This window comes from Aulostomus chinensis, chromosome 7 (assembly GCF_037954235.1).
Source record: "Aulostomus chinensis isolate RoL2024-O1b breed Wild chromosome 7, RoL_Achi_v1.0, whole genome shotgun sequence".
Lineage (NCBI taxonomy): Eukaryota > Metazoa > Chordata > Actinopteri > Syngnathiformes > Aulostomidae > Aulostomus > Aulostomus chinensis.
Genome location: NC_141326.1, coordinates 19,964,792 through 19,979,412, shown reverse-complemented (window position 1 = coordinate 19,979,412; position 14,621 = coordinate 19,964,792). Strand labels below are relative to the sequence as shown.

At 42.9% G+C, this 14,621-nt stretch overlaps 1 protein-coding gene across 1 annotated transcript in view; it reads right to left on the bottom strand.

The window, feature by feature from the left end:
- otud7a (OTU deubiquitinase 7A) overlaps window positions 1-14,621 on the bottom strand; it is a 39,741-nt gene that overhangs the window by 4,645 nt on the left and 20,475 nt on the right. Inside the window, exons 4-12 of the mRNA XM_086209034.1 lie at window positions 13,066-13,251; window positions 12,752-12,970; window positions 10,790-10,891; window positions 9,416-9,543; window positions 8,406-8,518; window positions 7,139-7,266; window positions 6,908-7,057; window positions 976-1,090; window positions 34-118 (exon numbers count right to left, since the gene is read on the bottom strand). Coding sequence (XP_086065160.1) covers window positions 34-118; window positions 976-1,090; window positions 6,908-7,057; window positions 7,139-7,266; window positions 8,406-8,518; window positions 9,416-9,543; window positions 10,790-10,891; window positions 12,752-12,970; window positions 13,066-13,251 — 1,226 coding nt within the window. The remainder of the gene's footprint in view (window positions 1-33; window positions 119-975; window positions 1,091-6,907; window positions 7,058-7,138; window positions 7,267-8,405; window positions 8,519-9,415; window positions 9,544-10,789; window positions 10,892-12,751; window positions 12,971-13,065; window positions 13,252-14,621) is intronic.

Here is a 14,621-nt window from a genome sequence, read left to right as displayed (position 1 = left end):
AGAAGAAAATAAAAGGGAAAAAAAAAGACGTACCCTTGTTTCAGATGGAATTCGGATCCATGTTACATTCATGTAGTTGTGCAACAGGTTGAGTTTGGCCTCCAGAGACAAGATGAGACTGCAGGAGAAGATATGGCCATGGTTTAAAAGTGTATGGCTGAATCTACAAACTATTTATCTGGAAAGTTTACTGCCCCCTCCAAATAAGGACAGCTTATTTTCTTGATCCTGCAGTCGAATGTTTGAGCTTGGCTGTGTAGACAAGAGCACGATTTGACACTTGAAGACTGTTTTTACATCAATTGATCAAGGTTTACGCTTCCTCAGCACTGAGGTACTGATTAGAAGTGGCGGTCTTACATTCATGTCATAATAAACAGTTTGGGAGCTAACACACGCATTCAATATGGAACCTTGAAGCCTTCATGTAATCTAGAATTTCCAATGAGGGAGAAAGATTTTGATATGATAATTGCATGTATCAGACTCGGATCATCTTTGTAAGGGCTCTTTAACCATTTCAGCATCCATAACCTAACTCCTAAATGAATTTAACATGCATCAATTAAAGGGTGATGGAAGGAACCTGTTTGCATGTCTTCTCTCCATGTATCTGCATCGTTCCTACTGCAGCTTGTTCAAGGACAATCTAACCCCTGACTGGCAGGAATGTGAAACAGAAACCCTTACATAAACTCCCTCCTAAAACTCTGGGAGGCCATTCCTGGGAAACCCTGTGGATGACTGACGGGACTCACAATTTGTTCTCTCTCTCTGCCGGTTCTTTGAAGTGACCTGAACCCAGAGCTCATAATCAGTGTTAAATCCCCCCCTATACAGCCTCGCGGATAGATAGAACTGCCTCGGTATGCAGCTTTTACATTCTCACTCTTAAAAAGTTGCTTGGGTAGTCAGCACCTCTGTGTACTTTGGTGATAAGCATCAACACCCTATGATATACTATACAGGACTTACTTGGCTAGCTTGGTATTATCGTTGTCATCCCTCCCCCACTCCCAGTCCCTGCCAGGGTCCACGGCGAAATGGAGCGCCAGCAGCTTGTGCTCTGAGTCGGTCAGAGGGATAACAGCTGGAAGAGATGAGATCGTTGAGAAGGTTAGTTTAGACTAGGCTTTACCAGCGGAAACTACATCTCACGCCACACGCATTCTCACACACGAGACCGCCGTGGCGTCAGAGCTAAAGTGACACACTAACAACACAGTAGACTAATGCCAAGTTAATTATTCCAGATGCCTGTCAGTGTGAGGTTAAGTAAACACCCACTGGCTGGCGTATTCAATCCATCATCCATTTTCTAGGCAGAGAAGTGGCTGTGACCAATGAGTGCCACTCACTGTGAATCATGCAGACAGTGATGGGCTGCAGTCATGTGAACCACCAGTTGTTTAGTCCAGTGTTAGCAGTCTTTCTCTCATGTTAATGTTTTGAATCTGTATTTATTACAAAGTGCATGACTGAGGAACTTCTGAGAGTAACCATGACACTAAATGCTAACAGCGAACACAAGTGGGAAGTACAAATATTTAGTTACTGTTACTTGAGGGGACTTTTGACGTGCTTTCACCCCCTGCATTTTAGCACAGGTATCTATAATTCAAACCACATTCAAACAGAATTACTGGTTTTGTGAGCTTGATTTCAATCAAAACTGATAGGACTAATAGAGATGACGCATGGCTGCATGTTCTGCTCAACAGTCACCTACATCCCAACCCTCCTGTACGAAGCTTAACTGCACCTAAATTGTGTTTTCATGTTGATAAAATTTCCAGCTGGAAACTGTTCAGCACATTGAAATTAGTTCATGCTTTGTTTTCTACTTAAAGTTCTACTTTATATTTTTAATTCTTTTATAGACACGACACCATGTTCAGTTTCAGTGCACTTTCTTATTTTCTGGTTTACAGTTGCAGTATGTTTCAGAGCCTCGACCTTTACACTTCTACTCATTTACAAAATATCTGCACTCTTCCTTAAGTAAAGAACGCATTCACTTTGCAATCTTTGCCAATCAGAAATTAAACCTTGTGTGTTACATTTGTCATCCAAGGTCAAGAACGTAGTACTTGATCTTGTATGCCAACATGGTCGAGAAGTCCTTCAAGGGCTCAAATAAAGTAAGAAAGAAGGAAATGGAAAATCGGACTAATTGATAGCATCAGGACAGACTACAGAGGAGTACAGGATTACAAAGCCTCCCAAAAACAACTGAATAGACCTAGTTGCTGTGACCTTTTCCAATCCTGCACTTTCAATCTCATTGGCCATCATTTATTTACTTGATAACACTGCACTTACAGTTACTACTGATATTTAGGAGTAGGGTGACATTGTTAAAACAAAGTCCACTCAGATAACGAACACAGGCGTTCAGATGATCAACCACACTGTAAAAATACTATAAGCCACTTTCCTTTGAGATAAACCGGAACGTGGCCCCACTTGAAATGTTGGAAATAATCCGTCATTGTGGAGGAAAACTGTTGAAAAGAGCGGCGAGTGTGTTTGGTCACAGTAGAACCAGGAAGTCCGTTTGTAAGCTCTGATGGATGTTTGGTTCACTTCTGATTTTTACTCCAAATATGCAGGAAGTTTGTTTAAATCCCTGCATCTTATGATCATGTGACTGCCGCTGATATTTCCCAGACATCAGCAGTTATAACCTAACATGTTCTGTGCTAGAAATGGTGTAGATTTCTCACTTTAAGACTACAAACATTGCTGTGATTTTATAAGGAAGAGTCTTTCTATGAGTGATCTGGTCTGTGCACGTTGATTCGGTTTGGTAATGGAGTGCGATCGGACACAGCCGTGAGTGCTGAAAATAATTTCATTCATCCTCCGCTGATGTGATCAGCTATTACGAGCAGGAGGAGGTTCTCAACACTAATCAATGGACGATGAACATAAAACAGACACCCACCCGGGCTTCCTCTGGTGGGAGGCGTGCTTACAGTGTGTGTTCGTGCATGGCTGCCTTTCAAAACAGGAGTGTGTGTGTGTGTGTGTGTGTGTGTGTGTGTGTGTGTATGGAGAGTACTAGCCAGACCCCACTGGCCCACATGACAGCTCTCCTCAGGCTACCTAGTGTGGAGGCTGTTGCCCACATGACAGCAGAGAGAGGCAGGCTGTTCAAAGCTCAGGACATTCCAGCCTTCACTGTCAGGCCCAGATGGAGGATACAGTCTCCTCCCCGTCTCATTGCTCCTTCCACTGTCAATAGGCTGCTCTGCTCTGCAGGCTTCATAGAGACACCAGCAGCAACAGCCCTTTATGTGTCCCGGACCAAACTGCAGGTCAGACCTCCTGTGTCAAAATACTGGTGGTACATGCACACTGCCTCTTGAGCTTGGTAAAGAATTAGAGCTGCTAGACATGTAATCACACATCTAACGCTGATTAAATGGTTACTTATTCGTATCTGACACCACAACTTGCTAAACAAGCGCATTCCATCAGCTGTGTAAATATAACACTGGAGACGAAGGAGGCTTCCAGAAATGAGTCCGAGGACGTCTCAGCATCAAACCTGCAATAGCTAGAAAAGGCATGACTAATGCCTGTGGCTCCGTCTGTGACATGGCAGCACTAAAAAGGGAGAAAATAAAAATAAATTTCCTGCCTTGAACAGTTTTCCCATAAAATGTCAGGCACAATCACTTCGAAAAACAGGCAGACAGGAGACAGTGAACCAGCTCCCACTAGGGTCACGCAGCAGGCAGGGGGAGGTCCATGAGGTGGCGTCCTCGCTCCCACCATGCAGCTGTCCTCCTTTCTCGCCATCCCAAAGTGCTGCGTGTGCTGCTGTTCTTGCTTGGACTGCGTCCAGAGACGAAGATTCGACACTGCCAAATGAGCTCTGGGGGACTAAAGTGTGCTGTAATGTATTTACTATCCCTGTTGGCAGCCTTGTTTTGCAGTCCTTGAATGACCGGTTCCCAAAGCTTATGCAGGGATGACATCATAGCCCCCTGTGGAATGTGAGCTGTGTAGCATAACTGCTCGCCTGCCTCGCCTCCCTCAGTCTGCATCTTTCAGTTGGGGGATTCAAATTGAGAGCAAGGGAGGACACTTGGGTGTCACTTGTGAGGAAACAGCTGTTGGCAACGCAGGAGATAACCTGTCACAAGCCTCGAATGGACACAAACATGATTTTCATTCATGCCAAATGAGCACCGCAGGTATATCCTGCCGGTTCTGATGAGAGCAGACGATTCTGCATCCTCATTTGATCCCGTCGGAGGACAAAGTCACCCATTACAAGCTTTAACTCACAGCAGCACAAACACAGAGCCAATGTTTCCTCTGTTTTGAGATTCAAGAACAATTTGTACTGTCTGGAAAATGCACAAATTTGAATTCCTGACTTTGGTCACTGCACAGCTGCAGATTTAAAGGGCCCAATTCACCAGAGTAAACAGCAGTCATGCATATAAACAAGCCTGAGCTTCTTGCCACAGATTTTTAACAGCGGAACCAAATACTTGAGAATCACATTTGAAGTAAAATATAAAACCACAACAAATACTGTTTTATTTCTTATTGCCATATTGGTTCAATTATGCTGACAGCCTGGAGAGAAATACACTTTATAGATAGCGGGTAAAACCTGGCTGGAGCTGCACGGTTACACCACACTCGTATGTAGGTGGTCTTTGTGTAAAAGACAACCATACACTTCATTCAAATGGATGCTAGAGGGTTGATGATGGCCTGCCAAGGAAAACCTGGAAGTGTCTGGAAAACTCGGGAGCTAATTCAAGCTCCTCTCCCAGAGGGCCAGTTCCATCGTTTAACCACGGGAGCACAAACAAGCTGATAAAAAGACACGACCAGCGGTGTCCTCTTGAGGTGTGAGTCATTATCACATAGCAGGTGAGCATAAGTGGCTTGATAGAAAACATACAACAGGATGCTGGGTTCACATGACTCCGAAAAAAAAAAAACCTCTTGACTGTTCTTTTCAGGGGTGTGTTCCTTGCCAAGAACCACTGACTTTGGTGACCCCTCCCTCCCTCCTTCCTTTTGTCGTTATGTGTTTTCACCATCTACCATCAATATAGCCCCAACAGCCATGCAAGCAGTTCACAAGAGGGGAAGTAGCGTGATGTGTCAATGTGGTTTAGAATCAGGTTACTGGGAGGGACCCGCGTTTAATCCTCCATACAGAGGGCTGAAGAAAGAGGCAGTATTCTAACCCAGGCAGCTGAACACACACACACACACACACACACACACACACACACACACACACACACACACACACACACACACACACACAAAAACACACACAGGCCCGACAGCCCCTTCGATGCGCTTTACAGTGCAGGGGGGGAAGAGAGAGTAACCCTCCACCTGAGCCATCCACACAGTGGTCTGACTGTCAGGAGAGGGGCTTGGTCTACAGGGGCCCCAGCAGCCCGGGACCCTGCCCATATGTGGTGATGTGGTGAGGGCTTAAGGGCTTGCTGGAGAGACTCTGCCCTAATTGGCAGCGGATGTCTTTCTATCTGACCCTTTCCGTGCCTGTCTGGCATCCACTCAGAGAACATCAGCCAATTTGGCAACACTTTACCATTTCTTGAAAATCAGAAAATAAAAAGCCATAATCTATTTATACCACAAAAACAATATTTATTGCAGCACAGATTCATGTTATTGTTTTTATAATGCGATTCATCACCTGAAAACTACTAAAAATCCTGGACAGAGACTGCAGACAAGCTGCACTCTTTATTCTATCACAGGACACAGTGTACCAGAATGAAAAAGTACAGTCATGCAGTGTTGTTGTGATGGCACTACACTGGCTTCTGTGGACTTAGACACCATCTGGTGGACAAAAAGTGAATCCCTGCTCCCACACTGACAAACTCCAATAAAAAAGGGAGTGCTGAACAGTTGTCGGGGCTGTGGTGACATTTGATGTGTTGCTGGCATTAAAGGGAATGACTTGAGGGCAGGGATGGCAGGTTTGTAATCATGTCTGTCTGCAAGTCTGCAGTGGTCGTACCAAGACTTAATAACAAGGTTGGTGTTTATAGGCTGAGAATAGAATCTTAACATACCAAGAAAAGCACAAGAAGGAAGAAGACAGAATGAGAGAAACAGCTTTTGTGTGTGTGTGTGTGTGTGCGTGCATGTGTGTGTGTATGTGAGGAAGAGACAGAGGCGGATTTGGCCGACTGCCCACGCAAATGACAAGTGAGTTCCACCCACTGAGTCAGATACAGAAGAGTGCCGTGACTACTAAGACTGGTTGTCAAGGAGATCCACTATTTGTCAATTAAAGGAACTCCATGTGAGGATTATTCTGACCGCGAGAATAAGCAAAGCATCCGGAGTGGGAACATTGGCATCTGAAACGGGTAAAACAAGAAAAACACAAGAAAATGGAAAATCACTCGCTGCAGCATAACGCAATCAATATGTCGACGCAGCACCATAGGATGAGTTCCTGCGAAGGAGGCAAACATAAACAGACGCACCTACTGGAAGAAACTGAAATCAGCCAGCAGTGATTTTAGACAGCAAAACTGTAAACCCACAGCACATCTCCGCTTTAATTATTTGGTTGACGCTCAATAAGAACGGAGCCTGCTGTCCACTTTCTCTCCATGCTGCCCGCTCCCTGGCTCCTGCTGCCAACTGCCGTCTTTTAATAATGGATCACAGGTAGTTCAACTGCTGTTTCATACATTATTCACCTCCAGCAGGACAGGCAGACCCCCTCGCAATCTCTCTGCAATCTCCCCGCCGAGTCAAAAGCAAAGACTGTCCAACTGTTGCACTGTTGCACATTACAGCAAAGTGATACTCAGAATTTTCAAGAAAAGGTCAGGAAAGGTTTACATCGCAACCTGCAAGGTCAGTTTTTGCTTACCTTGCTCTCGCTGCTGGTCTCTCTGCTCCATGGACACCAGTGCTGAGAAATGAGCCTGATCGTAGGCCAAGACCAGCGGGGAGCAGTGGCAACGGCTAGGAGGGACCTCCAGGGGTAGATAGAGCCCTCCAAATGGGATGGGAGCAAACGCTGGAAATCAGGTAGAACACCAGCTTTAAAACATCAGTCCTGCTGAAGAATGTAGAAGATGAAAGGAAGATGCAGTCCTACCTTCTCCTCCCGAGTCTCTGAGCATAGTGTCAGCCACCACTACAATTGGCCTGCGTAACACGTGGGCCAGCACAAACACATGGAACTCCTCCAGACTCTCATAGACAGGATCTTCCGAGTTATCCACACTACAGACGGACAAATAAACAAAATATAACCTCCTGAAATATCATGACACTGCCCTGAATGGTTTACGGCATAAATTCCAGCCACTAAATTGACAAGCTAATGGCACGCCGGCGTGATTTAATCCAATGATCCATTTTTTCCTTTGGCTACCTTTAAGAGGCAACTATAGTGAAAGATCCATCTGTTCATACATATGTTAGAGTGAAAGAGCGAAAGTGAGAGAGAGAGAGAGAGAGAGAGAGAGAGAGAGAGAGAGAGAGAAATGCAGAGGCAGAACTCTCAGGCTTGCAACCACCAGGGAACCAGAGAATGTGCAACAATTAAGTTGTCAGCCACACAAACAGCCACGCAGCCAAATTCACTCTAATAAAGAGCCTCTTAATATATGAATCCCACTCATCCTATTTAGGGGCTCTTCTCACACTAGGACCATCAAACATCTCTAACCTGATTACTGTATTATAGTCAAACTCAATGAGAGGTTAAAACCACCAGACCAAATGAGTAAATTAGGCTCTTTGAAGGGAAGTAATTGGGGTCAAAGCTGGGAATACACACACAGAGATAATGTTATGTTGATACACAAAGCAAAATGTGAAAATGTATTTTTTTCTGAGAAGTGCACATGAGAAACCACAATGTCAGAGAGAATGGAAACCCCACAAGGTTTCTGTGTGTAGGAGGAGGAGGACGTTAGTTTCCAATTGGCTTCTATAGCCTGAGATAAACTCACTTTGCACATGTTTACGCAACAGGAACCAATCACATCACCTGCTGCAGTTCAAAGGAACACAGCTCAAGGGGGAAAGGCTTTTGAAATGATGAGTACTGAAGGCTGCCAGTAGATGGCACAATACATTGTGTCAGCCTCAGGGATGTTAGTAAATCAAGGAAGTAATTTCAAAGTGCAAGTGGAAACAATTTGTCAGTTTCCTTGACTGATTGATCTGAGCCAGAGGGTCACTTATGTTTTTAACCTGCTGCTGGTGCTGCTGATTTGTTTCGCTCTTCAGATATTAAAATCTCATTAAATGATTAAGAAGTAAATATCGTTAGATTCTTGTTAAAGGAATGTCTTGGTTTTTGCTTCTTCTTCTTCTTTTTCTTTTTTTTTTTAGATATGACTGGAACAGCTCACCCTCCACTGGTGTTGCCGTTTTTGCTGAGGTGAGTTCGAGGCTCACTGGAGGCCAACTTCAGCAGCTCGTTCCACTCTCTCTCCCACTCCTCCTCAGTGTACACCAGCCCCGACTGCAGAGAACACACAGATGAAAAAAAGTGGAAACTCTGGCAAGCACATGTGCACCCACATCATCTCTTTTAATAAGGTGTTTCTTTCTTTTCTGTAAAGGCATCATTTGCCAGAAATGACAGACGGGCTGACCCGAGGGGTGGGCGGTTTTGGTTTGAGTTTCTTGAAAAATGTAACAGGTTCAGGTGGGTAGGGAAGAAAAAAAACAAAAACAAAACACAACAACAACCCAAAAAATACACATGAGTAGCAAGAACGTCCTCCTGCAGGCTGTTCCTCTCGTCCTAGTTATATCTACAAAAATAGTTCATACATAACTTAAGTCATTTTAAGCCAGGAGTCAGATGTCTGGATATTTTCATGCTATTGCTGGCAACAACACAAATTCCTGAAAATTTGAATCAATAAAACATAAATAAATACATATATATAGCACATAAATTTAGAGGATTTGGCCTTGCATTTCATTGAGATGCATTTCTCAGACCAAGCAAAGTCAGGTGGATCTTAAAAAAAAAACAAAAAAAACAAAAAATGTACCACTTCTGGTAAACTCCAAACCAGGACACGTGTGCTATCACCAGGCATCCAGGACACCCCGAGCATTTTTAAATTTCACTGCCTGAGCTCAAGTATCTTTCCTGACATGTTTCTAATACTTTAATCCAAGAACATCAAGAGAAAGACAAGAACATGCAGAGGATTTGACAGTATTAGCAGCACAGCTACTAATTCTCACTCATTTGGTATCATAAAAAAAAGACGTTTTCCTCACAGCTAAAATCCAAATGTTTGATCCAGCAAAGAAGCTAAAACGAGCTCTTTATTAGCACAAGTGGCTCATCCCTCCCTTTGCTTGTCTGATTTATTATTTTAATAGACGAGATGGACCCAACCTCCTTGTTCTGTTGGGTTTGCTGCCACCTCCACCTCCTCTTCAGAGCGTCTCTCTCTGCTCCGCTCTTCATCATGGTGTACAGGGATTTCCTCAGCATCAGGTCTCTGTCATGGAAGCCCCACATCCCTGATCAAGACACACAATCGTTACTGCATGTTTCCCCAACAATCCTCTTCTCTAAGTGTAAATCTCAACGGCACAAAACAATACGACCATGCTGATGAACCTTCATGAGATGACCTCAGCTTATTAACTTCATGTCTAAAAGGGTCTTTCATCACTCATCAAAGGGCCTTAGTTGTCTGACTGTCAGTGCAGATTACATTAGCTCTGCTGCCTCCAACCCCAACAGCTCCTCTGCTGCTCAAGTAGGCCTCACACTGGGGAGTCAACTGTCCTCTTCAGTACAGACCCAAGTCTGCTCTCCTATAATCTAAAGGTCAGATATTAAAGGTTGATTCAATTGTTGTTCAACCTGGGCCTTCTAGTCATATATATATTTTAATCTAAATGATAAATATGGGCAGAAATGATTGGAACTGACCAAATATGGAGTGAAATGCTGTAACCAACAGTGGCGAAACAGCAGAATAACAGGGAAACTCAGCAGAAATTCCTTCAGATTGTGTTTTCTATGTCTGCTAAGGTGTTGTGTTATATACAGCCTGACTTTAACTAAAAGAAAAGTCAACAACGGTTCACGCTTGTGCATTTTCTCAATATTTAAGACAAGATATTTCTTTATTAGTCCCAAGACAGGGAATTCACAAAAAAAATTGACCAAAAAAAAAGACACCATAATTCATGGTGCTAATTTTGGCACGTGTTGAAGAGTGTTACACAGGAATGAAAACACCCTCCATCCTGCAGGCCATTGTGTACGCAGTGACAGTTACTGCAGTTACTGTGATGACTTGGCATCAGAACACATGAAAACATGGGAGGGTTTGTAAGAGGTACGAACAAAGGGGACGCAAAATGTACACAAAGAGATCTGAAGGGATGTATCCATAATAAAGTGATCTCTGTTGAATGAACGTTCTTTGACACAGTTTCTCAGTTGGCGGTTAGGAAGCCCTGACTCCATATTGGAAGAATTCCATTAATTTTTACTCATTACGAGTCAAAAAGATGGTTCAAAGGCTGTAATTTAGAAATACTGGAACTATCCTTTAATTTCTCAAAACCTTGTTTCATCACTCGCTCCGCCTTTCTCCCTGTCCTCTCTGGATTAGACTCTTATCAGTTAGTTATCACTGTCTCACAGATGTATCAGGCTGAGCTCTTCTTTTTAAAGCTGAACTCATGAAGGTGTAATGAGGATGTTTGATACGATGGTCAAACTTAGGTCTGGGGAACGAGAGTGGCTCACCTAAAGACGCGGCATGCAAGAGGCAGTTCCCGTCCCCTGTGGTGGCCAGAGGAAGCAGCTTCTTACAGCTGGTGCACATGGTGGACCACCAGTTCAGACGACCTGCACACACAGACAGTATATTTAATGCATCATGTGAGGGCTTCTGTAACCTAAATGAATTCTGGGTAAAACAGAGAGCCGGAAGGGAACAAACAGACTGGAGTGGCGCTGTTCAGACTGTCATCTCTCCAGATATCACCATCTCTCATCTCTCTACTGCTGACCATCTAATGAAGACAATAATTAAGACATACGTAGTTTGACATTGATTCTAACTGGATTTGCAGAAAATGACCAGAAAATATAAAGTAAAATATGAATAAATTTGGGGAGAGGAAATACAAAAATACATCATGGATGGATGCAACTGGACACAGGGAAAAGCCAAAGGAAATTGATTAAAACTGATTCAATTAATGATGATGGAACAAGACCAGGAATTCCTAAAGTTGGACTGCAAGCACAGGTACAGCAGGTGGGCCACGAGGTCTACGTAGAACACATAATAGCATTTCAAGTTTACATGTCCGTAATAAAAGGAAAAATCTGTTAATAAATCATGCTGATGTTGGGATGGATGTTGTAAAATTTTATGTATGCATGTTTTATCATGCAGTTAAACAACCAAATGATTCATGATTCACTGTTTGTGTGTATTTGTTGCTTTTCTACATATATATATATGTGTGTGTGTGTGTGTGTGTGTTTAAGGGGTTCATTCATTTGCACTGTATTCCTGCATACTTATATCAACACAGAACACTGTTTTGTTTGTAAAATCTTATTCCTGTATGCATTTTCAGATTTTAAATTGGGTCGCTGCATTTTTAAATTTAGTAATTGCTAAATTAAATTTGTAAAATAATCCATATAAAGTGTGGTACCTGAAATGGCAACAATTATTACCTATCAAATATATCTAGCTTTGATGGTTGAACTGTGAAAGCAGGTCATTTGTTTGCACCCTTTAATATCCATGAGCCTCCATTCTGACTATCTTCCACTTCAGCAAAGCATTACTGGCTCCATCAACGGCCTGCCCATGTCCCAGAGGATGGCGTCAGAGCCCGGGGCCGATGCACACTGCTGTACTGAATCAGCCTCAGCGCTGTGAGCTCTTGGTGATTGGACTGCATCACTTATTTAAAGACAGTAAACACACAGGAGGCTCTGAATGATTTACCTCTAAGTGAAGATTAGCTACAAATTCACATGTTTCTGCATTTCAAAATTTATACTTCTGGCACTTAATTTAATCATAGCAAAGTTCTGAACAAGATTGAAAACTATTCCAATCAATTGTTTTCATCCATTTTATATCCCAAGAACAATCATGATGTCGTGCGCATACAGGGAGGCAAATACTTTACTTCAGCATTGTTTTGATTGCAGTGCAGGTAGACATTGTGTAGGAGCTGTAGTTTATGATCTATGTAATCATCTAAATAAATCTCATCGCAGTGCTGGTAATACTCGACTTACCACAAAGAAATCAGATTCTAGGTTGGTATATTTTTTACAATGCATGAACAAGTTTATGAGGACATCTTGTGTGTTTTCATAACAGGCATGCATTAAGTGTGGAGGTTAGTGTCATCATTATTGGTCTTAGTTGACTCCCTTGAACCAGATTAGAGGAGATGGCTTTACAATCTCTGCACTGTCGGTCTGCAGGGGGATTTGAAACTTCACAAACTACTTTCTCTGTGAGTTCAAAGCTTCAGCGGGGAGATGAATCCTGAGGGATCCTGGATGCTTTGAATAAGATGTTGTCATCTTACTTCCAGATGTCTGACTCTCAGATTCGCGACTTAATTAGTATTACTGACATAAACTTACATCCATCTCTGCTGTTGCTTGGGCCTTCTACATGAAGTAAACTGGAGAACTGTAACAGGTATTATATGAGTATGTACTCACCAGCTTGCTCCAGAGCCATCATGGTGGACTGCTCTATCAGGTCTCTCTCGATGAAGCTCCTGAAGTCCTCGCTGTACACACTGAGGTCTGGTAGCTGGAATGTGTAGATGGGCATCTCAAGAGGGAACTGCTCGCTGGTACACTCGCTGGCCACCTGGAGCCGCGCCAGGGAGACGATAGCAGAGCTGGCGTGGGAGATCCCGCGGGACAGACGCTTCTCTAGAGATGAGAAGAAAACAGATGGATGAATAAGAAACTGGACAGAAGAAAAAAAGGCTTTCATAAGTGATGTCCGTGATACAGTGGACGGCTACCTTGTGCACTGTCCTCCTGCTTCTGCACACACGGTCTGTCGATCTTGCTGACATGGGTGGGTGTGTCACGTGTCTCTGGTTGTTTGTAGTAGCGGCCCTCATTGAAGACCTGCGGCAGGTTGGCAGTGTGGACCTGCCTGAGCTCCTCATAATCATTCAGAGCAGCACTGAGGTCCCAGTTTTTACCTTTAGGGGACACAAACACAAATCTGGATTATTGCAGTAATTAAAACCTCCAGAATTAATGTAACACATCATGTACAATAATGTTTAATTACAGAAAGGATACAACTTCGTATTTGTTGATTTATTTACTTAATATTTGATTACCACTGAGAAAAATGGGAGTCATTTTCTAAAAAAGCCAACAAATTGAGCCTTTTTTTGGTTTTGTTTTTTGTTTCAGGCCTCAATCTGCTGGAGAGGTGGTAAAACGAAGGTTATTTAGTGGATGTTGATAATTAAAAAAACCTTAAGTTTTAGGAGGTTAAATACAAATATGCCATGAGTTTTTTTTAGACGTTTATTTTTTTTTCTTCTTATTTTAAGTCATTTCCTTCCCACACTTGAAAATGTTCTGTTTCCTGATGTGACAGAACCTTGTTGACTACAGTTTACAGTAAACACGGTTATCTCATGTTGAAAATGCTACTGAAAGCAAAAATGAGATTTGGGGTAAAATGCATCGGAAACTGCTGTGTTTGCTATACATTCTCTCAGAATAAGTGAGAAACATCAACCAGTACAGTTACAGGTGACACCCGTGTCTGTTAAGACTCATTTAAAACTCTGAAAAACATTCAGACTCTGAAAGAATTGAATAAAAAAAGTTTTCAATATCTTTTGATACATGGAATTTGATCTGGGATATGAAATGTCCCGCCTTCATCTTTTCTTACTGTCAGACATTAGTCACTCATAGGGACCACTGACCAACAAAATCTAACCAGTCCACCTTTGAGCGTTTGTGCCAAATTTGAAGCGGCCCCTGACAACAGTTGATCCACCTGACAACATTTGGTGCGGAGGCATACAAAAAAAGACATGTCAACTGATTTGTTATGTATCTTTCATCCAATTTTCATGTCACTGTTAAGTATTTGCAATAATTATCACGTTTGAAAATAAAACTAATGAGCCCCGACTGCATTGTTATACACAGCCCGTAGGAGCCATATGGAACGGCGCCATCCGCGGCTTCTGTCAGAGGGAAAACATGCTGCAATACAAGAAGAATAACTGGAGGTTGAGGTTGGCTGGTGCCAGAAAAATGAAGATAGGAAAGAGAAACAGATCCCTTAAAAGAGTGACAGCAATATCCTGATGTGTAGAGGAACCAAAGCACACACACGCACACGCACACACACTGGTAACACTTTCACTCCATGAACACACACAGTTGTCTCCTCTGGCTGCTGTCTCTCTAAACAGAAATCCCTTCCAGCTTTAGGAGACACCAGTCAAGCCTCTGTCTTATCTCTGCGTGACTTTCCATGATGCCCAATGACCTGTGTGCGAAATAGAAAAATACTCCATTGATGGAGCTACATTTTAAG